The 27,729-nt window shown below is 36.8% G+C and overlaps 1 protein-coding gene across 3 annotated transcripts in view; it reads left to right on the top strand.

The window, feature by feature from the left end:
- The window catches only part of sntg1 (syntrophin, gamma 1), a 137,906-nt gene that overhangs the window by 75,669 nt on the left and 34,508 nt on the right, over nucleotides 1-27,729 (top strand). For all 3 annotated transcript variants that reach the window (XM_035428090.1, XM_035428092.1, XM_035428091.1), the window contains 7 exons: nucleotides 1,399-1,453; nucleotides 3,819-3,953; nucleotides 11,052-11,108; nucleotides 13,886-13,943; nucleotides 14,020-14,063; nucleotides 14,566-14,607; nucleotides 25,586-25,688. In XM_035428090.1, the coding sequence (XP_035283981.1) occupies nucleotides 1,427-1,453; nucleotides 3,819-3,953; nucleotides 11,052-11,108; nucleotides 13,886-13,943; nucleotides 14,020-14,063; nucleotides 14,566-14,607; nucleotides 25,586-25,688 (466 nt within the window). In that variant the 5' untranslated portion in view covers nucleotides 1,399-1,426. The remainder of the gene's footprint in view (nucleotides 1-1,398; nucleotides 1,454-3,818; nucleotides 3,954-11,051; nucleotides 11,109-13,885; nucleotides 13,944-14,019; nucleotides 14,064-14,565; nucleotides 14,608-25,585; nucleotides 25,689-27,729) is intronic.

Raw genomic sequence — 27,729 nt, 5'->3', positions numbered from 1 at the left:
GAAACCAAAATGCATAAGAATACCATTTATTAGAAGCTACACTTTTACCTCACGCAACTTGTTTGACCCAAACCCATTTATATGTGTGACATGCCACTGTAGAAATGATAATCAAAAAAATCAAAGCATTTGCTGATTTGTTGATTATATGAGTTTTTCTCATATTTAACGAAATAACTGCTAATTTTCACAAGCACAAGGTCGTACGTTTATAATAATAGTAATAAAAAAATTATTGCATTCAAATAGCTACTGAATAAATCCCGAAGAATCTTTTGGCTCTATTCATACAGCACCAACTCTTTTTTTTTTTTTTTTTTAACTGAAAGGTCGTAGCAATCATAAATTAGATTTGAACAATAATAGATGCTGCTTAAGAAAGCTGAGCACAGTTCACTCAGAACGTGAAGTTATTTCAAGGACTCCTCGTAATACACACACGTTTCATGCACCAGCAAGCATAAATGTTGTCTTGGCATTTAATTTAAGATTTATGGTGTACTGAGCCTTACAAAACCACTGTCTGCATTCCCATTTTCACCTGTAACAGTAGTGTCTAATCAAAACATTTTTGATTTCAATCATCATGACCGCTAAACACATTGCTTTGTCCATCGAAAAGCTGCCTTCCTGGTTTCACTCATTATTTCCGCTGTCATTGTAGGAGAATAGGAGAATTTGTGGACAGGGCAATGGACACAGTACGATTTAATCGCTAATTAGCATGCTCAGTTTGTTTTGTTGTCAGCAAATTATTCACAGTTGTGGTACATGTCTCTGTGACTTTCATGCCACCCCTCTCCTGTGGCTTGTTCACATAGCAGCATCTGAAACAAGGCATGCTGAGACACAACTGGCAATATCACATAGCAACAAATGTCAATATCATTAAACAGGATTAAAATGCTGGGCCCAAAGAAATGAACCATTACAACCATGTAATCTACAGTTTTGTGCATTAAGGGGTTCTCTTTAGGGCTTTGAGTGCTCATGAAACAACAGTCAACCACTCAATTATCCAAACAGGATGGTTTTCTGTAATTACATACAACAAAAGCAGAAATATCCTCAAGAAATATAAGCTTAAGGAAGTTACTATTCGGGGTTATTTATAATCATTCAGTTATATTAGTTAATTATATTATTATATCTAATTTGTACTGTACTTAATTCAGTATTATTGTTTCTCAGAACATAGTTGTTTTTCCATCTACTGTACTATATGGTCTTAATGTTGGAATGAGGTTAGATTTGTTCATTGCGTGACAAGCAAATTGTTCACTAATTTTAACGACAATACAGACTGTACTTTCCAATCTGCAGTTTTGAAATTTCACCTGTAGATTAGCATTTTTATTTGGGTTTGATCAAATTTCTGTTATTTTCTCCCTGTTTTAGGCCTGCTTTCCTCACTGTGCCATAGCACATGGATTTCAAGACTTCCAGTGAGGAGGTACGATTTCAGTCACACATTATTGTTGCAGTGTATTGGACTATGTTTAGGTGGTAATAGTTCTTGAGATTTCTCATTTGCTGTTTTCTTTTATTAATTCTTCTCACTTTCTGCCAAGGTTCTATAATAGCAAGGCAATGTTTGTACTTTTGTCAGTAAAGAGGAAGCAGCCCAATGTATATGTTAGAATGAAACAAGATCGTGTTGCATTAAAGAGGAACACCCTCTTCATTTAGAATGCTGGTCCACATTTTCCCCATCTATAATGGCAAGTTCGATAGGAGTTGTGTTTGTAATGTAACAGAATTGCAGTTTCAACAGTTAGTCTGGAAAGTAAATGCAAAAACATACAGCATAATTGGTTGATGCAACTGAATAAATTGTAGCTAGAATGCATCTGCTTGGGGCAGAAGTCATATTTTATTTATATTCATTGATATTTATTTATGTGTAACATCTGTATACATTCGGAAGTGTGGGAAAAGATGGCACATGCACTTCGGGAGGACATGAGACTGCCAACGTGACATTTTCTTCCTAACTTCTTTAATCACATTCAGAAAAATTCCAATGGCAATCTCTGATGCTAATGAGCTGGAGCACATTTTAATTTTCTATTTAAAAAATGTTGTCACAATATGTACCGTATAACGTTTTGTATGAGCACCAACCATGTTTTGCTCGCTGTGAATCATCAAAGTCATACAATTTCATTTATCCCTATTTAAAATTATTAAAATTATTATTATTTAAACAAACTGTTGACTTCAGTTGTAACATAGTACCTGTCAAGCACATTAAGGTTGTTTGTTGGCAGAATGTGTGGCTTCAGTACATAATTGACTATCTGAAGACCATCATACAGTGGAAGATTTCAATAAGTTATCAACACAAACAGCAAAAAATCACAAAAGCATTTATACCCTATTGAAATTTATGCATTTGATAATGTTTCAGCACAGGGTGAGAAGTTCAGATATATATTCCCAACCAAAAAAATGTCATGTGGCATAAAATATCTGAAACCAAGAATGAATTGGTGTGCCAAGACGCTTAGCCCATAAAGGTGATTACTGAAGGGAGTCTCACTACTATAAAGTCTGAGAACCCCCTCATTTAAACATTTCCCTTTATCTGGGCTCCCAGCAAGCTCAGTCAGTAAACGCATTCATCTTGGGTGCATGTTAGCCTCTGTATCTGATAGATCGCAGGTTCATGTACGGGTTACACCAGTCAGCTATGACTGAGACGCCACATTGGGGGACACAAGGCCCCATTTTTCAAACGTGACCTGAATTAATTCAATCCTGAATCATTCATAAATGCATTTACGCAACCAAGTTTTTGTATGTCAGTTGGTTCGTAGGATTTGTTCATTCGAACAGATTTCACGAGAGCTCTAAAGTGTTTGAATTGTGTGCATAAATAACTGAACACGATTGTAACGCTTGTTTTGAGTGTTTGTGCTTTTGTTATTCCATTCATCTTTTATCCTGATTAAAAAGATAAAAGATGAATGGAAAAAAGAGTAGCAAAATTATGTGAATGAATTACAAGTCAATTGAATAATATAATTGTTCAAATTAATATTTAAAAAATCACAATTGGATTCAACATTAAAACAGGTGACGATTCGTGGAATGAAGCATGAAAAACATGAATGGGTTTATCATGTCATTCAGTTTGTAAGTATGAATAAAGATTGCTGCCAGAATTTGGCTTCAGAAAGCTGAAGACATCATTTTATGTTTTTATATTTTTATTTTGTAACCCACTTAAACTGAGCAGGGTGCTCGAATTAGGGAAAGCACTGCTGTTAATCAAACAGTAATAAAACAAATATTTCTTAATGTATCTTTAATCTGCAAAATGCATCAAATCATCATAGCCATTAGTCACATTATCACATTACTCTGACAGACAAAGGCTGGGATATTCTGATTCAAAGGGGGTAAGATTCACCATAAATCTACAAATGAAACTGAAAAGTGAAAAAGAACTCCTTCCATTCTTTGGTCAGTAGCTTTGACGGGCAACATTGTAGAACCAATCTACAGCTACATTCAAAACCTAGGTCACGTAGGGATACATTTTTCTAGGCGATGTTTCCAGACCAATCAGGGGTCATTGGGGTATTTTAATGCCATAGTTTTAATTCTGTCCCGGCTATGTTTCCAAACATGAATGAAAACAGTATTCATCATCTGACAACTGCCAATTATCTGTGTCCAGAGGATTCTGTGGGAATGTCAAAATTGTATTATTATTATTATTATTATTATTATTATGTTGAACACATATTGCAAAGCTCATGTATGTACTATGACAGAGCAAGGATTAATTTGACTTTATTTCCTCCTTGCAGATAAAGACTGGGGTTTATTTGCTGCAAGATGGAAACCAGGAGCCTTTCAGTGTTCGACTGCACTTAGCTAAAGACATTTTGACAATTCAAGAGCAAGATGTTATCTGCGTGTCTGGCGAGCCATTCTACTCAAGTGTAAGTAGCTTTCGCTCACTGCAACTGCCAACACATTCAAAAAATCAACAGATCTTTTTTGTCCCACATGTAGTTGGGCTGTTAAATATAACAACCTGCTCAATTCAACAAATTTTCAGCACCCTACTTATTCTGTGACTGAGGGACTGCTCACATCATGTGACAAGTGTCTCCAAATCATTTCTATAAATTAGTGTATTTATAATTTTTATGCTCATTGACATCTTTTAGGAACTGCAATTCCCATGATCCTTTGTTGTACGTCGCTCTGGATAAGAGCGTCTGTAAAGTGCCTGTAATGTAATGTAATGTAATGATCCAATGTGCTGTCTATAAACACTAGGTTCCTTCAATTAAAACTGTTTTTCCAACCATTGGTGTAGGTATAGATAGTTGTTCATACAAAACCCAAGGTGAAATAAATGTTTAGTTTTTTTGTTGTTGTTGCTGCTGCTGGTTCAACTCTAGAAAGGCCTCGTTTTTAACTTCCTGTTACCGCCAAGTCTGACACCCAGAGGTAGCAGGCTTGGCCACCTTTATAGCATCGATTTCTGCACCCACACCCGAAAACCCAATATATTGACCCGCATGCAAAAACTGGCATTGCTGTTAACACCATTTTAACATTTTTCAGTTCATTCTGGTTCAATTTATAACTCTTAATCCAGCAGAGGACGGTATACGTGTTCAAGGGTGTATTGCATGTCTAATTGGAATTTTATTATGATTGAGAGCCCTGAGTAACAGCTAGGCAGTAATATACAGTCCAAGCACTTGTTGAAGCATCATTGTTTTTGGTTTTACTCATTTTGTAGAGGTTTTTTTTAACCTTTTTACTCATAAGTTCCAAAATATTTCCAATGGCCCCACTGTGTGAGTTTTTTTCTGTGTGTGTACTAGCACTTCCAAAACTCCACTGTTACATCACAGTAAGGGAGTCACGCGAGGGGATCGTCTGACTGCTTCCTGTCCTTTAATCTCCCCTAAACATTCCACTTTTCCCCATATATACCCAGGGATCAAAGAAAACCCTGAGTCATCAAATAAAGACACAATTATAACAAAACAGCTCTGTAAACATATTACACTGGGTTAACCTTTGTAGCTGGCTGGGTGCTACAGTCAGCACCTTCTATGCCACCCTACCAACTACACCAACTTGTTTCCCATGACATTGGCTTTCCAACAATTCCAAACATGATTACTTATGGAGAACCTAAGGTTTACATAATGCTGATCCAGTAGGATATTTTTCAGCTGTGCACTTTCTCTTTGTCCAACCTTTCTGACCATCTCAGTAAACATTCTGTTTCCCATTGGGGTCTGATAAGGGGCACACTTCTGTAATATCACCCTACACATGTATTATTATATAATTTTATGCAAGTGAGAACCAAAGAAAGCATACATTAGCATAGTTTTACATAACCACTAAGCATGTTACTAACAGCAAATGACTCAATTTATAATGTTCAGTTCCTTTTTTCTCCCCAATTTCTCCTCGTTAATTGTTGCGTTACAGCTATGGTACCTGTACACCAGGTTCACTGCACTCCTTTGATGTTCTTCCCTGCAAGCCAGTAATTATTGTACACCCTACAGTGAACACAGTACCTGAGAACTAGCTCCTGACGAGAGACTTAGTAATCACTGATACTGATACACTGGTACTGATGTCTCTGTGTGATACTGGCAGGCAAGGCCAACTGTGTTCCACTGTAATGAAATTGTAGTTATTGGATTTATGTGGTTTACATGTTACTGATCAAGTAACACTGTATCTTACATGAATATAATATTTCAATTTGAGCTCTGTAAGCTCATTTAGCAACATTATCATTTCACAACACAGCTAATTGTTTGTGTCAGATTCACTATGATTGGCAGAACGTGTGACATGGTCTGTGGGGTGGCGAAATCTTGAGCAATGGAGGGTTCCCCACACGCGGAAGGGGGTTAGAGTTCCTGCTACGGTGCCGTCTGGTCTGTGGGACCTTCTCTGTCTGTTTCCCTCTCTGCTTTCTATCTATCTGAATAGGGCAAAGCATATGAAATGGTGGTCCCCTCTCCTCTTAAACAAACAAATAAATATGATAGAGTACCTTTAGAATACATTGGCCTGTATAAGCTCACTTGATTAAGACAGACTTACTGCCTGCCAAGAATTTTCACTCTTACTACTCTTAATATATTTCCTACTTATTCCTCTCAAATTTAAGCAGCAAATGAATGAATGAATTATTATTATTATTATTATTATTATTATTATTATTATTATTATTATTATTAGTATTATTAAGAAGAAGAATAATCACACAGTTTTTAGCAGTTCTTAGGATTTACTGCATATATGTATGTATATATGTATACGGTTTTCCACAATCCATAACATATGCATACAGATAATTAATTTATGTTTGGTAAAAATAAACACAGAAGAAGAAACTAATTTCTCCCAGACCTCAGTATTTGTTCATCTATGTTCCATGTATGTACCTCTACCTATACTCCCAACTCTGTTTGCCATTATTCTAGCACTATTACTTGTTACTTTAACTGTTTGAAACATATTATCATAAATGCAGCTTATTATTTTTTTTTCTATATGAAACAGCTTGAAGCTGCTATCAGCTAATTTTGGTTCCAATTTGTGTTAAAAATATTTTAATTGGTCCAGAAATTTTCTTTTTAATTAATTTAATTCATGTCCTCCTTGTCATTCTAATCATTGGCAGCTAATCATTTTGCTACAACAGTAAACAGTTTGTTGACTACCACCACTGACAGATGGAGCAGAAGTTAAAGTTATCAGCCCTGTGCTGTTTTATTGCCTTCTGGCAGCCCCAGCCTGCTTTTCTGTATGTGACTCTGTATGAACAGATCTGAAGGAAAAGAAAGAAAAGAACAAAAACAGGAAAATAAATGATTATGGGCTATATTTTAATGATCTAAGCACACGGTGGCGCAAGTGCATTTAGGGCGTGTCCAAATCAACTTTAGCTAGTTTAACGGCGGATAATCTGAGCGCAAAGTAAGGCGCATGGTTCAAAGGGGTTGTACTTAGTCTCTTAATTAATCATAGGTGTGTTTTGGGCATAACATGAAATAAACCAATCAGAGTGTCATCTCCCATTCCCTTTAAAAGCCAGGTGCGCTATAATAGCAAAGCCGATTTGCTATTATAATGACGGATTTGCCCAGTAGTAGGAAAGAACGCTTCTCTGCAGAGGAAACGGACCATTATGACATGTATTTTTTTAAAATATCGCACGTTGTGCACCCGCCTACGTAGGCGCATATTACTATCTTAATAATGCACCCTTAAAATAACTGTAAAATACTGCGCCATTGACTTAAGACCAGGTTTTTGTTGGTCAATCGTGCAATCGCTTTCCGCTGCCTCAAGATAGCAATGCGCGAACAATGCACCTGACCACACCTCATTTTAAGACCAACACGCCCATGGGTGCTCAGATGGGTGCACATACATTTGCTATTTAAACAATGTGGGCTCTGGACGGGAAAATGACAATTGCGTCGGTCTGAAACTAGCAAAGACACTAGCGTTGCGCTTGGTGCCGCTTTGCTCCAGGTGTAAGATAGAGCCCTATATGCTACTAATAATGGTAATGCAGCAGTTCAAACTAAAATTTAAAAAATCCAAAAATCAAAAGATAAAAGCTAGGCATGGACTTCAGCTACTATGTGGCAGATAAGTAATGGTACAATGTGATGAACACATAATTATTTGTATTCATCTACTTGCATTGTTTTAAATTATTCCTTGTACCTTGTCCTATGGAATTCCAGCCTGCGATCTGGGTTTGGGAAAACGTATATGTTATAATTGATGTTTACTCAGGACATCCAGCAAACAGGCAAATGAGGCAACACTATTTCAGCAGTCTAAACTCTATTATATATGTATTTTTTATATCCCTGTCTGTCTCACTCAGAGTCGGAAATACCATAAAAACTTTACCACTTAAGGAGAAAAAAATATTTTGGCCTTGGCTCCTGGGTGCTTGTATCAAATGTATGTCAGTCAACTTTTAAAAAATGAACCTATCCATTAGAGCCACACTATCTCTTAAGGTATGATGTGTGCTGTAAAATTGTATTACACCACCAACAGAGGTAAAGGGATCACCTTCAATTCTAGACAGAACAAATGTAAAAGGGATGGATGATTTAGTTTTATTTCACATCCACAGCCATGGAAAATTATGCTTATTGGAAAAATGGCAATGTTTGTTTTATTAGCCAAGAAGGATACTGGTTCATGTTAGTATAATCTCTTTATTGCCAAATAAGTTCAGGAATTGTCTACTGTCTCAGATTATGGCTTGTCAGGTGGCGTAATTAAAATAAAAAATTGAATAGCTACTTGCTGTACCACTATTTGTGGTTACTGAATATGTTTAAATTTGTGATTGTATTGGATCTTTTATTTGTATAGAATCTTTTTTCTTTTTTTTTCCCAACTAAAAAATCCAATAGACTTCAGATCTCAGCTGGCAATCATCAGTAAAGTGAAATATGCAAAACAGAGGTTTTCTCATTCTCTGCACGCTTGCAATAGAGTACTGGCACTTCCGAGATGCAAGAACGAACCTATTTATAAATCAATATAAAGGATCTTACAGATTGGAAGAAGCCCACACAACGACTTAGTGCACTACATATGAGAAAATGTATTTATAACCTGCAATATTTATATTTTCATGTTATGTTCCTGAAGTCACAATGGAGATATAAATCAATGGCTATGTGCTGTAATAACTGTATAGAACATGTCAGGTCAATGCTGCTGTTGGCACATACACTACAGAATAGACATGAATCATCTGTATGTAGAAACCTTCCTTGTGTAATGCAAATTATTCACTTATCTTACAGAGATATACTCACAATGTCACTTGTATATTCAATGTACTCAATAGCTGCACTGTATAGAGAAATAAATTCACCTTTTTAAAACAAATAAAAGAAACAAATAAACTTTGTAAGGGAATATTGCACCTGCAAATGCATTAACTTAGTTCCTACTTTATAAAGAGCTTAATGTATGCCCAGGTGGCTGTATATTGAGATCACCACAACATATAAATTCAACCTCCACCCCATTGTGCTCATGTCACACTAGTGTATTCTGCCTCCAGTAGCTGGGAAAAAAATATCAATATCAAAAGGTATTTCCTGTTAGAGATTGTTTTCTTTCAAATTAAAAGCACAGTAAAAAAAGATTATGAAATGCACTCAGTCTACAAATGCATAATGCCTGGATATTTGGGGAAGTTATATCATTATAAGTACTTCCAGGATTGGGAAAAATATATAACTATGTATTTTGATATGTTTTGCTATCAGAATAAATACTAAAATACTGGTTCTAAAAGGATGGAAGACATCAGACCCTTGTGGCACTCCAAGACCAGAGCTGAGACCCCCTGTCTTAGACCATTCAAAGTTACAGTTTGATATGTCACACATTTGGATATGCTCTGTGAGTTTGTGAATATTCTATCAATATGTGAGTGATTGAATACAGTCTAACTGTTGATTACTTTTAATGCTGCAAAAGAAAAAATGAAGCAAATTGCTCATTCTGTAAGTTCAGTCAGTAGCACTTCAGTCACACTGAATATGTACAAAATGGTAGGAACCCTACATTATGCAGCTCCCAACCCCCACTCCTCCCCTCAGCAGATATGCAGTAAGATTAGGAGTCTGCTGCAGGTGCCTCGTTTGAATTTGTGGTGTGTTTATAGCCCATTTTTTAAATAAATTGTGGCTCTTCCCTTTATACCCATTCTGTGGGTGTTGGTGCTCATACCAGTAGTGGGCACGGGGGAAAGGTCTACATATAAATCTGGGTTTGACTTGTTGGTTGATTCCACTGATTCCATCAGTTTATTGTAGGACTAATCTCTCAATTAATATCCTAGAATACTTTATTTTAAGAAAAGGGCAGCCACAATGTGTAATAGTGGTTATGAGCAGTGGAGAGGTCAAGCACGTGTACATTAATATATGTAAATAAATGTTGTGTTTCCCTTTGTGTGTCCTGTCATTTTTATAATAATGTATAGAGTTTTGTCTATTATTTGGTGGTTGCCATGCTCCATTTTCCAAAAACCAAAAACAGTTCTAAAAAAAAAGAAAAGAATTATAATACCTCTGGCAAAAGCAATTTACCTTCAGTAGAAGTGGGGGTGATCATGTTCTAGAGGCATTTGGGGACTTACAGTACATTTATTTCCTCTTCAAAGGAAAAAATAAGGTTATGTTAGATATTTGTATGGTGGTGCATCATTACAACAGGGCAGCCCAACACTGTATTTATGTTCCTTCTCAATTACTAATCATTAGCAGTGTCATTCTTCTTGGTGAATAATTTTGAAATATGTTGCACATGTGTTGTATGCATTAGTAGCCTGTACTCTCACATGAATGTCTTAGGATTCCTGTTGGTAAATATCTCCATTTTCATATCTAGTGCTAAGGCATTAACATAAAAAAGAGATGGATGTTGCTGGATTGACTTACCACAGAATATTTTTTGTACTTATATATGCGCAAGTATGTATACAGTTTTTATGAGAACATTGTTCATGTGACATACATTTCTCTGAGTTTATGTAAAACTGTCTACTGTATGTAAAAACTGAATTATCCATGGCAGCCAAATAATGAAGGGGAAAAACATAAAACACCATTTGACTCACACATTGACTCTCGCAACAGCTGATCATGAATGTTTCATAGATTTGGGTGAAACTGGTCAGATCTGGAGTCTGTTTGTAGCCAGAAGCATGCTAGAAGCATGCTAGCCCATCCTCAGGAGCCCCTTCTTCTTTGTACTTAAGGGAAACTGCTGTGATTATTACATATTCTTCAGTCATGCAAACAGCTCACTACTCAGATTTAGGCATTATTTGCAGGGATTCCATAGGGCTATTTCTTGTGCGTGACTCATGGCACTGCACATTTCATAACTGTTGTTTCCTCATTTTATGCATCAGGTGATTTTACATTGTTCAGTTTGAGGACTCTGCCTTTATGCAGGTGGAACTCACTCTTCTTATTTCCTTGCAGGAAAGAACGGTGACAATCAGGAGGCAGACAATTGGAGGATTCGGCTTAAGTATTAAGGTCTTTTTATTGTTCTGCTTTAGCCTTTGGGTAAAATGGTGTGTTAAATTTCCCATGAAAAAAAGTGTCGCATTCCAACGGCACATGAGGCAAGCGGGCACATTATCATGCCAGCTGTGTCCAGGTTTTCTTCCAGACTGTGTACTCTTTATTTGGGTCTCTGCGACACTAGGCATTGATTTAATCATTTGTTTGTTGCTGAGCATGTGGTTCTCCTCATAATTAATGCTCTGTGTATTGAAAGGGACAGGGGCTGTGAATCAAAATCACTGGCATTCCTTTAGCTCTTTGGGAAGGCATGCATCCCGTTCAGCGGACTGACGTGTTTCCTCCTACTTATGTTTTTTTCTTTCTTTCCTTCATTTCCCCTGGCATCCAAATGAAATTGGTGAACAATTCTGCTCCTAGTGATGCAAGTCCTATGTTGTGCTGCTTTTCAGTCTGCACTATCTCTTAAAAGCTTTGGATGACGTATACATTTATCCTTTGCTATAAATCACAATTGATGCAAGTTTTTCTTCACAAGGATTTTTTTGGCAGGTTCAGCAATTGCTTAAGTGAACCCACAGCACTCTTAAGGAGAAGAAAATAAAACTTGCTTTTGTTAGCTGAATCCAGGCTCTTGTTGGCAAAAAAAACTATTGGATGTGTGGTATGAAATAGAATAGAACAGAATAGAGTAGAGTAGAGTAGAGTAGATTAGAGTAGAGTAGAGTAGAGTAGAGTAGAGTAGAGTAGAGTAGAGTAGAATTACATTACATTACATTACATTCATTTGGCAGACGCTTTTATCCAAAGCGACGTACAAAAAGTGCATTTTCATGATCGTAGACAACTGCTGAACACGGGTTCAGTAAGGTACAATTACTTATTTTGTACAGAATAGATTTACACACCAGCAGCTGTAGCATTCCTTGATTCGGCGCTTCGACTGTTTTTGCCTTTGCATTTAGACCGTTTATCAAGGAAGTTTCCCTGATTCAGGGTATGTCCTAAGCATTGACTGAAATTTGTAAAAGGGAGTTTTAAAACCAGTTTATCATAACTAATACAAACAAATGGCAGGGGTACTTGTAGGATCGTTGACTCTCTGACATACAGAAAATAAACTTTACAAGAGATGCTCAGAGATAACCTTGCTAGAGCATTATGTACAGTGTGCACTGCCAGCCTAATTATGATAGATGAAGAAACAGTCCCATGAAGCAGTTTTATTATAAGGGCAATACTGGCTCTCAACACTTTATTTTCAGACAGCTCAAATCGTTATTCTAATTTGTTTTAGGCTTCTGCTGTATTATGACAAACATACAGTTCAAGTGAGATCAGTCAACCAGACATTAAAAAGACACCCAGGGAGACAGTATATCTGAGGAAACGGCCTGACTCTGACTCCTTTCAGTGGTGTTGATAACATCTCCCCGATGCCTCCCCCGCCCGTGCATCTCCAGCCCTGTGTGTCCTAAGCTCTCAGCCATCCCTTATACAGTTCTCATTATTATTCTGCGTGCCTCCAGTTTCTGCTACCTGCTGGCCACATTGTGTGAAATTGAATTACTGGTATAAATGGCAGGCATCTGAAAGCTCTTAAGGTTTTTTTTCTCCAAACAAAACCCATGGATATGGTTAGTGTTTGAGGTAATTGGCAATTCTGGCGCTCTGTATCACTTCCTAAATTGAAGTTTGAGCTTTGTGGTTGTTCAGAATCCGCCAGGTGCAGTAACCCTGAAAGGCAGTTAGAGAGAAACTCACACAAACGAGGTGGTTCATTTGCTATTTTATGCCTAGATAGAATCAAAATGGTTGCCATTCTGACTGTTCTACAGTATGCTTGGATGCAATCGTATGGAGGAGTGTTGGATGAGGAAACAGTCTTGGTCAATTATTCTGTGTAAGCAATGGATGCATTTATGGAATTTCTAGAAGCAATGCACAGCGTGCATTAGATGGTAAGTTAAAGTGGGAAACTTGTGATATAGTATATGTATATGCAGGGGAGGGAGATGGCCTTATCCTGAGCAACCGTTAGCTGACATTTTGAAATATCATTCATGTACACAGCTGGGTATTTCCTGTAATGAAGCTATTCAGGCTGACAGTGTGCAGAGACTGAACTTTAGGAAGGAAAGAGAAGATTCTACTTGGAGGAAAGACTGGTTGAAATAAAGGACTGTCGTACAGAGCAGGTGCATTGGATTTCATAGTGACGGCAGCTTTTGCTTATCCTTTCCAGAGAACGGAGCAGTGTGCGTCACCATTTCCATGTGTAGAACATATCAGCCACATTGATACTGTCAAGACAAGTGCTTCTGACAGTAGAGTACGATTCACAGTCTGAATGAACACCCTGTTCAATTTAAATGCAACTACATGGAGGGTAGAATTAGCTATCCAATGTGCTTACACAGGCACAGCATTGTTCACATGCATACAGATGTCAGTAAAAAACGGATGGATGGAAGACATTTATTAGAGAACATTAACTTGCAGAGTGTCCTTGTTAATGCTAGCACTGTATCATAATTGTGATCATTTCACAGTCAGTATATGCTAATTGTCATTATACTCTGGAATGAATTGCTTCATTTGTGTGTATGTATTCTGCAAATGATTAAGTTTGAGGATGAATGACATATTCCCTTCTGTAATTAGCATCTATTTCTTTGATGTTTGAGTAAGTGTTTTCAGAAAAAAAAAACTGACAGACAAATCACATGAAACGTTTCAGAGAACAAATTGTACAACGAAAAAATCTGTGTCTTCTTTACCTGCTGTAGGGTGGTGCAGAACACAATATCCCCGTTGTAATATCAAAAATATCTAAAGAGCAGAAAGGTAAGCATTACTCTCTCCTCCATCTTCTTTTTCAAACATGAATTACTGTTGCTCATCACCTTATTTTTCTTTCAAGCTGAGCTATCTGGATTGCTGTTTATAGGAGATGGAATCCTCCAGGTAAGTCAAATAACCTCACTTGTACTTACAATACACAGTAGTTTGAAAATGTTTATGTAGGATTACTGATGTGAATGTGAGTCTTCCTGACCAACATTATGGATGAAAATACTGTGAGCTGTCCATCACTGACTCTTCAATAAACGACACTATAATTAGTTGAAATTAGAGAGTCACTGAAAGCATATCATTGCTAGACTCATTTTGTTTCTGGGGGCATTATTATAACTTTGGCTAATGGCTTATGGAAACTACTAAAATTCAAAGTAAAAATAGAATTTGCTAATGGGTGCACAGTTAAATAATCAAAACACCTTGGCCAAGATGACAAGTAATGAACAGAAATACTTCTATACATAAATACACAGACAAAACACATAGTGTATGAAATAATTATTCTTTATTACATGTTTACTACAACTGGAACTACAACTACAACTTCTGCTACTGCTACTATTTACCCACTAAATTTTTAAAGAAAAAATATATTATTTTATTATAGATAAACGGAATAAACGTAAGAAGCTATCGTCATGAAGAAGTGGTAAGTTGGAAAGCATTTTTATGTAAATCTCCCTCTCTGTCAATATATATATATTCAGTGAGCTCGATAACATTTGGGACAAAGCCATATTTTTTCCTTGATTTGGCTTTGTATTGCACAATTGTTATTAAACAATTCACGTGCACATTCTCAGATTTTATTTAAAGGTATTTTTATTCATTTTGGTTTCATCATGAAGACATTACAGCACTTTTTATAAATAGTCCCCCTATTTCAGGGTGATTACAGAGTTCATCAGTACTCTCTTTCTTCTTAATGATGTTCCAAATGGTTGATTTTGGTAAGCCTAAGGATTGGCCTATGTCTCTGACTGTTTTTTCATATTTCTCAGCCTCATCATGCCTTCCTTGACTTCAATTGGAACAACTCTGGTCCTTGTGCTGACAGTCACCAATAACAGACACCAAAGGCAATCAAAAGCCTAGAATCAAGACTAGATACTCAAAGCTCTTGTATATTTACACAAAAGAAGCAATTGAACATACCTGACTAATCTGAAGCACCTGTGAAGGCATTTGTCCCAAACATTATGGCACCCTGAAATGGGGGCTATGTATAAAAAGTGCTGTTATTTCTACATGGTTAAACCAAAATGTATTAAAATACCATGTAATAAAAGCTGTGAATCTGCACTTTAACCACATCTGGATGTCTTTGAATTATGTTTCATTGCATAACAAAAACAAAGCATAAACTCTTAGCTAGAACTTAAAGAAGTATTAACTTCTCATTTTCAACAATTGCTAATTAGGCAGCCTTTGTATAAGCTGGTTTCCCATCATATGTCATATGAAAATGAAGAAAAAGCTGCAATGACTGTCAAGCTTATTTTCATTGTCAGCAACTACCTCAGTTTTAATTTGATTTTAGCAATAATTTGCTAGGACAGGACTTCATAATAACGGCAAATAAATTGCTCAATGTAGCATGGCATACCTTGCTTCAGTAAAACTTAACATGTATTTTACCAAGCAGAAAATTACTTTTTGTTTGTGGGCCTAGAACAGGATGCATATTAAGCTATTGCTCTTCCGTTGTGTACATTTTGTGGTACTCTAAATACTATAAACACTCGGACCGCAATTAATTTTTGAAATATTTAATTTACCCACATTAATTTGAATAGAAGGAACATTACAGACGAAAAATGTTTACTCCATATAGCAATCCTTGTAGCTCTGCAGTGTCAAGTACATTTATTATTTACCTAACATGTATAGTGTAAAATGGGTTATTTTCTGTATGATATCCATCTTGTGTCTGTAAAAATGAAGGCAACACCTGGAGCTAAATGTCAAGTTACATTTGGTAGAGGAAAAATATACATGTAAAATATCTGAATTCTCTATGCGTAGGAAATTGGGGAGTTACCATGTTTGTGATGTTCGTGCAGGAATTCTATGCAATGGGACATACGATAGAATTACACAACCGTGAAAATATATGGAAAGTCAAATGAAGCTGAATACTGATCAGTATCATTTTTAAAAGCACATGCATCAAAAGCACATGAGGTCAAAGAAGAGTGCTATGGACGTTTTATTTGAATTGCCTTGCTTTTTTGTCATTGTCACCTATTATTGTCACTTAAAACTCAATTTTTTTGTTTTAATTCTGGAATATAAATATTAAATAAATCAAATAACTGAGATTATCTGACATACTGAACGCACAGTATTGCGGTTAAGGTTCTTTGAACTGAATTTTGTTTTAAGCAACTGGTTACATTGCAATTCTGTAACAGTGGATACATAAGTTTCATTTCAGAGACACACTGCTGGACCCCCCAGTGTCATGAAATCAAACATGAAGTCTCCCAAGCATGCTAGCTAGTCTACATTACAGGCATTTTTTTTTCTCTAGAAATTGGGGGGGAAATGTCTGTCTCCCCCAAAATCTACCCATATAGGCAGCTGTCAGACTTGCACATGGTGTCCCTTTAGCCTGAATTGAGATTCACAGCTAAGAACATTGCTTTCTGTGGGTTACTGAAAATATAAAAATATATAAAGATATTTAAAGCAAACCATGAAGGAATAAACCCAAAGTTCATTGTAGCGCAGTTTAAAAATATGGGGCTTTTTTTTTTTTTAAATGCAAAAAGTCCCTCGGAAATGCAAATTGGCACATTGAAATTTTTGCTGTTACCAGGATGCTTACTGTCTGTCAAGGGTGGTATTCTCATCCTTTCAGAGCACAGTGGTATGTTAACCTTCTAACGGACCATATGGCAGGAATGAAAGAGTCCTTGTTAAGGGGAAATTATGACCAATATACATATTTAAATGCATTGAATATACTGCATCCACACACTGTACATGGTACTGCAGTAACCAGACCATATTTTAATCTATAACAACCAAATAAATAATCATGATATATTCATTCTTCAGCCATTTTTCATGTTGTGTTTACAAAGGAAAGGTAGTAGTAAATGAACATAATGACGTATATGAAAAATCAGGCATATTTCATGTCATCAGCTCAGTGATTTCAGTCTCTCCCATATCTATCACCTCAATGTAGTCCTGCAGGTCATGTAGCCCAGGTACAGTATCTATGCACAGCAATAGGTGAACAGCCATGTAACCATTCTAAAATGCTCTGGTGTAGTACAACTCTGAAATGGTCTGTAAACAGTATGGTGACATGAGAGCAGCCTTCATTACATTTCTGTATAACTGCACCCACCTCTCTCAATCAGAGATCTGTTGTTTGTCAAAACCTTTCACCTTCTCTTACGTGTGTCAGAAATGCATGTCTTATTGTCATTTTTGTGATTTTTTCCTTAGTTCTATTGATGATGATACAAAATGTCTGAAAATCCAGTTTTTTTCCAATTATACATGTATTGCATAACGTTATTCTCACCAACTCCTCATCTTCCTATAATATATCACAGGTGACCATAACCAAAATGGGTCACAATCACAAGCTGTTCAAGTCACTGTGAATTATTTGTGAGCAAATGAGGTGATGCACATCATTCAAACAGCTTTTAAATTGTCAGCCATCAGCTGTCAGTTTGTTACTCAACTTTAGAAATGGATAACATGCCTTCCAGACATCTGGACAATGCAACCCACAGATAAAGAATACCTGCATGTACCTGTGATATGAGGGGGAAAAAAGAACAGGGCAGAGTAAATATTTCATTGCAGTTAGTCTGCTGTTTATGTACTTCAAACACACTTGCATTTACATATTTTACATCCTATAAAACCTCCTAATTGTGTTGATATAAATATGCCTACTAAACAGAACATAGCATGAGTATTCATGCACGCCACTTGCCTCTTGAATTAGGAGTAGCTCTCCCAGTGCAATTCCATGATCTTTATAGATCTTTATGCTAAATACTGTACACTTATGGCCTGATTTACTAAGACATCTAGTATGTGCAAAACCCTTTAGCACACGCAGAACCAATAACATGACCCATAATTGGCCATGGTATTTGTTTTTCACCAATCATTGGTTGCTTTATTAGTTTTGTGTGTGCTAAAAGGTTTTTGCATATTCTAAAGGTCTGTGTAAATCAGGCCCTTAATGAGGTATTTGCGGTACCACATATCCAGTTATCATATTTCTCAGTCTCAGTTTAACATACAGAAAATATTTTTAAGACAGCATGTGCAAACTAGAAATAACTTATTATACTTTTACCATTTCATATTATCATTTCATTGTATATTTTATACTAATGTGTTGCCCTTGGAAGAAACTTGTCACATGTATTTTTTTTTCTAATTGTTCATTATAAAATAACTGTAGCTTTAAACGCTTTATGTACTTTAAAGTTGCACTTACACATATTAGTGTTAAGAATCTGAGTCACATTTTGTTCTATAAAGTAGCATCAAAATTTTCATTATGTTCCTGTCAAATATAAATATCCAACAAAATATGTCTATATCTATGGCTTACACTTCATTTGAAGCAGATATTAAAAATCTTACACAACAACAAGTTTTTAATTTTTTAAAGGAATTTTAAATTTTAAAAATAATAAATCTACAGTTGTAATGTCACAGCCATAACAGCTGAATATAAAATAATAAGTTGTGAATGCAGTTTTTTTAACAAAGAAACTAGCATTACCAAGAAAATATATCACAAAGCAGGAATGCAGAAGATATAAAGATAGAGGAATCAACAGCCTCTTTAAATAGATGGCAGAAGACTCATCCACACTAAGATGGATAAAGCCCATTTTAATTTCAAATTGTTCTCCATCTGCTCATGAATACACAATCATCTGTTTATTTATGTATTTCAGAGAGTGAAAATGCTGAATTGATATATTTTTTTTAAACGTAGGAATGCCCTCACAAAACTACTGAATAAATGATAGGCTACTTTTCTCTTTATATGACCATCTTGCTGATAAAGCTACCCTTTATAGTTCAGTAAATTTGACTGGTGAGTTCCATTAATATTTTCATGAATAAAATAGCAATTCCTTGTCATGGAGGTACAGCAGTGATATTTTTATTGATGGCAATCTCTAATTGTAGATCTGCTCCCACAGCATTTATGCCAGTGTTTTTCATGTTGTTTTAGACTGTGGAGAACAAAGTAAGATAATGGAGAAGCAGTGGGAGACAGGTGGGAATTGGCTGAGGAACATTGAGTAATGAAGGTGAAGAACTCTGCCCTGTGATATTATGATAGCACTGTCACTGACAGCTATATTGGAAGCCTTCAGAATTCTTTAAGACTATTTCAGAAGCCATTAAGCATCATTTTTCATACAATTACTTGACTCATTCCTAACATCCAGTATGTTTTAAAAAAAACAGATCCATGTTCCAGGAAACATTTTGCGTACAAGTAAATGCCTATTTTTCTCGTTTTCTTCACAAACATAATGCAGTGATTCGGGTAAAGTTATAAGCCTAGACATTGCATGGTTGAGCCTGGTAATATCATTAGCTAACTGTTACCAGGAGTCTGCAGTGGCAAGACACAGTAGGGCTCGTCTTGTCAGCAGCAGAATGGGTTTAAATTGGTGAGAGCTCCTTGGATTATTGCTGCATTTGTTCCTCCCAATGACACAATGCACAGGCCTCCATGTTCCCAGTGTAAGATACACGTATCCTCTAATTACCACTGGCTCTACTGAACTGCTTGGAAAGTACCGGCCTTAGTGTGGATCAGCTCTTCATAGCCTGGCGCATTGGAAGAGTGCATGTGGCTCAGCCATAGTGCTTCTTGAGCAGCGTGCTGGTGGTAATAACTCCAGGAAAAATTGTTGATGGAAAATTGTTAGGGAGGTAGTTTCATAAACTGAAAAAAATATATAAATGTAATAGAACATGGAAAGCTACCTTAATATACGTACAACAGCAATATTGTAGTCCCCTAACAAGACATGTTCCAGGTAAAACCACATAAAATTGATGTCATTGGTGCACAATGTGATGATTTAAGAATAAAATAAAAGGGAATAACATTCCATAAGTGAAGGAGTGTTTTCATGTCAAAAAACTATACTATTTAAAGGTCATTATTCAAAAGGAATTTTTCATGCACGATACAAAATATTTTCATATGAACATATTAATTATTTTCTTGTGAGCACATTAATTATACAGTCACTATTCATACAGTAGTGAAGAGAATCCATGTTGCTCTCAGGAGTACAAAAATGCAGTCTTAGACAAACAATAAAAAATTTAAAAAATACTGTCACTTAAGTCCACATATTGTTATTTTTTTCTCTTAGTATGGGCTTCTCTCTATTCTCTCGACCACGGTGTGGGAAAAGAAACTAACCAGCAAATTGAAAATGTACATGTTACCGAACAATGTGTACTGAATATACACTGTTCAGAATGTGCAGAATATTTTACTTACTTTTCAAAACTGCATGCTGAAGTGGCTCCTGGCAGATGTCACATGTCACAAGCCTGCAAACCCTATGTAGATCTTTCAGATCTATTATACATTGGCCTGAATCCCAAGTGACCGAATCATTGGCATCATTTTCACTGACCATGCCATCTCTACAGAGCTACAGTTTCCTGCTGCCAGGGGAATCCTTGCAACCCGCTTCACAGTAAAGTGACATCTGAGAACCTCTACTATGCTTCCCTCTGCTGTCGGATCCCAACACATTGGTTTCCACTAGCATGCATTTACCTGCATAGAATGCTCTAACAATTTGGAATTCATGAATTTAAATATTGATACAAAGTATATTCTGTGACTTAGAAAACAAATAATGCTGTGTCGTGTGAACAGCACTGTCTGATTTTGAGGTAGAGTGATGTAGAGTCACGCTACCACATGCGTCCATGGTATTTCATGTAAGCCGGACACCAGTTCCTCCCAAATCAAATGATATTAAATGGTGAGATACTTACTGAGAAAGAACAATATTATTTATAGTTATAGTTATTTAGCTTGCTTTGCTCTTTAAAAAATTGATTCTTTCACTAAAAGTAGGTGTACAACATGATGCTGCCAGTAGATGAGATCGTTTGCACTGTGACTTGATACCACAACAACATTAGGCATATATAAAATATTTATAAAAATTTGTTTCAATTTGTTTCTAAACACTAAACCAACCAAGCATCAATTTGTCCTGGCATTGAAAAAAAAGGTATTCCAGTAAATGCATACATTCTCCATATATTTCTATACACTATTGGGTATACGATTATGGTGCCATTAGGAGATAGTGTGCATTAATATGCACATCACTCTCAGGATGTGCTTCTGTTAGCCTATTCAACAGCCCATTAATCACTTGTGTAATGCAACTGTTATCCTTGTCCGAATATTTATTTAACAGCACTGCCAATGTTGGCATTGCATGTGTTCATTGCATTGTATAATTTGGAAATGTCTCACTGTCAGCCATGCTGATTTTTTTTTTACTGTCAATCTCTGCGTAATATTTAGCGCCCCTATTTCAGATGTCAGTACAATGCACCATGTCCCTCTGACCTTAACAAATAATTATTTGCTACTCGGTTTGTTGGACACCGTTTGTTGCTCAGTTTTTACACATATGCTGGCTGCTCCCAGCTGTGGGACATGACATAATGAGAACACGTATCTAAGGCACCACGATGATTTATCATGACAATCTGAATCAATATGTGTGATGCCGCGTGTGTTGGTTTTAGCCTGAAGTGAATGAAATTGGTAAAACAGCATTCGCATTGTCTGCATTTCTTCTGGCAATTCTTTTGATCAATGTGACGTGAGCACCCATTATTGTTATGGTAACATTCACATATCTGAGGCTCTCACAATGTTGTTTTGTACATTCTGTCAACAGTTTCAGATCATCGCCACGAAATTGGGCCGATGGTGAAACTAGACTGGAATTGTGATGTTTTGTAAATAGAGAAAGGAACACTGGAGAGTAAAAGGAAGGCGAGAAGCATCTATAATACTAAAGAAACCGACACCCTGTCTCCTATGATGGATTTGTGCTGCTTCTTACATTAATTCATTTAGAATGAGCAGACTGGGCACCAGACACCATGTGCAGCTCTGAGACACTTCAAAGGGTTTATTTGTCCAAAGATGGTTTATTTGTAGTTATTCTTCTGTGAATGGAACCTATAACATTCTGCTTTGCCCATCTTTCTGCCACATCATTTTGCGAGCGTATATATGTGCCTGTGAGCACCAGTCAGTTGCACCTTGACTGTTAAAATAGGGCCCATTATGATAATTAAAGGCTGAAAGTAGTCATTGTTGTCAGGCAAAGTGTCTTAATGAAAAGCTATATATTCAATAGAAATTGACAAAGTATTCCTACACATTGTAAATTTAAAAAAAGATATATATTCCTTGCATTAGTTACGCCAATATTCCAAATTAAATGAATGTATTTTATGAAAGGTTATTTGTTTGGAAAAAGTGGCCTATGCATCTTAACGATTAAAGTTCAGTAGTGCTTTAAATGGATGTCTCAACATAAACTTCATGTTGAGGTGATTCACGCTGACAGTACCATACTCTACTAGGCCAGGTTTGTCCTGTCCTGGACTCATCACAGATGGCAGCTGTGTCTTCAAGCAATTCCCTTGGACACCACCACTCCCTGATTTACATTCTATTCAAAAGCACAGAATGTGTTCAGAAATGTCAGTCATTTAAATTCTACTCTGTGTATGCAGAACAATCATAGATGAATAGCAACACTTTGTTCAGGGCAGATGCTACGCAAAATATTACTGAACCTTTGCCAATGTAACTAATCTGTCATTTTGACAAAAGCTCTGATATGTACCCTTTGAAATAGTCTCCACACCATCCTCAGGGAATGTATACTGTGTGTTTTTTTTTTTTTTTCAAATAAACAACTGGACAAGGCACGCAAAAGCAAAAAATGTTACACTGGGGCACACAGTAGGGATTATCAAGCATATACCCACTATTTTCATTTCCATATACAGTGACATGGAAAAGTATTTCCCCATTTCCTGATTTAATATATTATTGCATATCAGTCATATAAGACACATTTGTTTTAAAAATGTAATTTATTTAATGAAAAACCTATTAAACACCCGTATCACCCATGTGAAAAAGTAAATATTTTAGTTCAAACAATTGACAAAGTTTAATAATTAGATTGGATCCAATAGAGATGCTGTGGCAGGACCTGAACAAGCAGTCCATGCTCAAAAAACGACCAATTTGTTTGAATTAGAGCAGTTCTCCAAAGAAGAGTGGGATAAAATTCCTCCTCAGCGATGTGAAAGACTGATGTCAAATTATAGGAAAAGTTTTGTTGCAGTTACTGCTGCTAAAGGTGGTGCAACAAGTTACTATGTTTAAGGGAGTGGTTACTTTTGGGTGTTTTATAACTTTTTTTTTAAATTAAATTAATGAAATGAAATGATCTTTTTTTTTAAATGTGTTTACTCAGGTTCCCTCTGTAAAATAGTTTTGTCTGAAGATCTTAAACCATTCAGTGTGACAAATATGAAATAATAGAGTACACCAGGATGAGGGCAAATATGTTTTCATAGCACTGTAAACTCTTTCAGAATGTCTGCTCCTTGTTCAGAATTACCCTATTTTGCTAAAGGTTATGCTGTTAGACTGGCTCTTGGCAGTAGGATTTCTAAAGATATCTAATATGCACTTATTAAATGGATCAAAGGTCCAATTAAATGTCAGAGAGGGTAATAAATTCTGGATTTTCATAGTGAAGTTACTCTGATCTTTTTATATTATTTGTTATTCATTAGATAGATTATCAACACTGAGTTACTGATGTGTAAATATAAATATTGACTAAACTAAGAAGCCCCGCAAGATTCTTATCAATAATACCTTTCATAGTCCATTGTGCATTCAATACTTGTCTGGACTACTGCACCATCACCACTGCACCAGTTTCGCCTGATGTAATTCAAAACATGGTGTGAACTGCTGCTATTGATGAATGTGCAGCGTCATGGATCCTGTCCAGCATTCACATGAAATAATAAAAAGCAAGTGCTTGCAAGAAGCTGCAGTTTCAGTGAGATAATGGAGTAAATGTTTTTTTTTCCTGCAAAGCTTTCGGCTGGGGTCAGTTGAGGGGTTATTGCCATCTTTGTAGCAGAGAATGGTGGCATTACTTTGCATACAGAAGGATTCCTGAGCTGAAAAGTCCTCAAGACTATAGCTTTCTCAGCAGCCATTACATTCCAAGTGGAGGGTCAAGGCTGTATCAGTAAATCAAAGAGGCAAATTGGTGTTAAATTGACTCGTAATTAATGCTTGTTAATAATCACATCAGTTTTTCAGGAAAAAATGACATTTGCTTTGCATTCCCCTCATTGTGTGAAGCACTGTATTTCTCATCCTCCTTTAAAAGTAAGTCTTCCAAGGCACTCATATATCTTACACTTTGCTGACAGCCTAACTCTGAAATGTACGAAACATTACCATGAATACTTTGCGGAAGCAAAATGTTAATAAGCTTGGTATAAATATCCCAGCTGGGTCCTAGTTTATGTATTATACTGAGAAATCAGATTCACTCATAATCTATTCATCCTTAATGCCTATCATAGCAGGGCAGCACATCTCCTGGTGGAGAAATAAATTTAGAAAGAAGTTGATATAATTAAATTAGAAATGTGTCGGGCAGTGATGGATCATGTAGACTTTTAGCACTTTAGAGCAATATATCAGGGTACCATTTCTTTTATAGCTCTCATGCTGGGCAGTGTGATTTATCCATTACAATTAAGACGGAGCTATGCATTACTCCACTAATAATGTTCCCTTGTTTTTGTTGCTATTGTCATTTTGTGGCATCTATGTGGCCCATTAGGGTGTTATTTCAGCATTCTCAAATGTTTCCTGAATCCAGTGAGTGGGTATAAAATGCTGATGAATGTGCTTTGGTGAAGGTGTCTAGGGTCGGTAAATCAGTTAAATATTATTAATCAGTTTCCAAAGAGATTGCTCCCTCACAACCTGACGGTGGTTAAAGGTGTCCATATCCATATTCTGATTCTGAAACTGTGAGGTTGTGTTATAGGGTAAATCTGTGGTACAAATTAAATTCCAATCTCTGGCACCAATAAAGTATGTTGCTGTTGTTGCACATGAAGCAGGGGTAGAGGAAGTAAAGTCAATATGCCTTCACTTAGCGAGTGAGTGGCTCTCATAGTTGTGGGAGCCACACGTTAGAAGGCGGAAATGTGAAAACTGGAGAATGAGTTTTCATGATCCCCATAACAGGGAGAGGGAAGGGGAGATACAATGGGCTGTAGTTCACTGATTTGTTAAATTCAGTAAGTCACTACCACCATGTGCTAGCTTGACACATGCTACCATATGCTGTCACTGCTGGTTTCGTAAAAACTCAGTCTTATCACTTGTTGCAGCCATTGAGCATGGCTCTTTGTTTTTGTCACTTGTTGCAGCCATCTCTGTCTTTGTCTACATAATATTCATAGAGGTTCCCCCTACATCTGTGTTCCAGGTGCAAGTATTGAGAAACGCCGGAGAGGAAGTGACACTTACAGTCTCCTTCTTGAAAAAGACGCCAGCCTTTCTGAAATTGCCTCTTTGTGAAGACTGCACATGTATGTTGTTGCATGTCTGCCATGAAATTCCAAAATTGTTTGTAACAGCCTTGCTATCTGTAGCTAAGTGTAATAGCTTAGTGCATACTTTTTTGTCTTTTAAACAGCATTCATGTTTATTTTAGGTACCTCTGATGCTTAACAACACTTAACACAAAACACTTTTTCTTACTAAGCATTAAGGACAAAAACCACAGTTGGTGGACATGAATAAGTCCATACATAGACCTGTATATCGTGCCTCAAAATTAAGCTACAGCTGTCACCACAAATGAATATGTTTCCACGGTTGTTTTCCAAAATTGATTGAAGAATCTTTCTTGTATTGCAGTACTCTCATTGCGTATGTGCATAAAATCAATTATAATTCAGAAACTTATAATTAGACCATTATCTTAATCATGGTGTGGCACGGTGGTGCAGTGAGTACAGCTGTTGGTGTTTGAGTCCCGGCCGAGGGCTTTTCTGAGTCTGCACATTCTCCCTGTGTTCACGTGGGTTTCCTCCGAGTACTCCGGTTTCCTCCCACAGTTCAAATATGCATGCAGGTTAGATTAATTGAAGAGTCTAAATTGTCCTTGAGCTATGAATGTGTGAATGAATGGTGTGTGTGTCTGCTGAGATAGGCTTCCCCCACCCCCCTGCAACCCTTACCAGGAGTAAGCAGTTTAGAAAACAGATGGATCTTAATAATGTCACTGCTGTACATACTGACTGAGCCACATCCTCAGCTCAGTAATGAAGGCATAGCTTTCATTTGATAATAATGATTTTCGAGCTGCAGGATAGCTCGTCCTCCTAAAACACTGGGTTCTAGCATATGCCTCATGGCCTGGTATCAAATCCTGACCTTGCAAATGGCAACTTTGCTTCTGCATAATGGTATACAATTGTCCACGGTTCATTCAGGGTGATGGGACTGTAAATATACCCTCGACGCAGCGGAAGTATCTGAGTGGTGAAGGAATGCATACAGTCTTACCTGGTTCTACTGGGATGGGATTAATTAAATGTTAACTCAGTAATCTGACTCCAAAAAATGTTTTTACATTTCCTCTGTGCTAACATGCCTCTGGCTTATGTAGCCTACAAGGATGCAGTTGTGTATCTTGGGATGGCTCTAGTGTATACAGTAGGCCAGTGACTACAGGATACAGATATCCTGAGTTCTATGTGTCCGTTAGGGCTTTAAAACTACAGGAACATCAATCAGCCGGCTTGCGTTATGAATGTAACATTACTTGCATTACCTACTGTTAACTTTTGAACGGTGTTCCAAGATCTTTATTCAGTGCCCACTGTACCACACCATCAATACGACCAAGATGTTCCCTGTGACATCAGCTTTCCAACAGCACCAAGCATGATTTTACTGTGTATGGAAAACCTTAGGTTTACATAATGCTATTTCTAATCAGTAAATGATGGCAGCAGTGCCGTATTGGGGCAATAGCACTATAACTGGCTGACTCTTTGTCAGCACTGTAAACACAGTCTGTTCTCCTTTGGAGGTCTGATAAGGGGCACACTTCTGTAAACCACCCTACAGGACCACCCTCATCTCATGGCACACTGATGACTTCTCTGAACACTTTGGCATTTGTAGTTCACCAGTCCAGCTGTACATAAAGTGTAATCCTCCAAAGCCCAGACTGCACAGCACAGGTGGTGGACTGCCTACAGGCCGCATGAGCTTTGGAGAAGACCAGCAGGGATGCGACAGGCTAATAAATGTAACTGAAAGTGCAAAAATGGGATAAAAAAATAATTTAGGGCTATAAATTATTATTGCACGTATGCATAAAAGGTAAAAAGAATAGTAGAATGCATTATTGATTTCCGTGTTAAATCATTCTTGTTTGTACAGTAGTATGCTCAATGATTTTCAGAAGAGTGAGGAAAATACAGCATTTATCCATATGTTCACATATGCTTCACACAGAGATATCCCTTATTTTTAGCTGAACCCCATGGGTTAGAATGTGATTCACACTTTCACACAACTGATATAACCCATGCCAAGGCAAATTCAGCACAAAGT

Source organism: Anguilla anguilla, chromosome 8 (genome assembly GCF_013347855.1).
Source record: "Anguilla anguilla isolate fAngAng1 chromosome 8, fAngAng1.pri, whole genome shotgun sequence".
NCBI lineage: Eukaryota > Metazoa > Chordata > Actinopteri > Anguilliformes > Anguillidae > Anguilla > Anguilla anguilla.
Note: the sequence above shows the minus strand (reverse complement) of the source record. Positions and strands in the feature narration are given on the sequence as shown.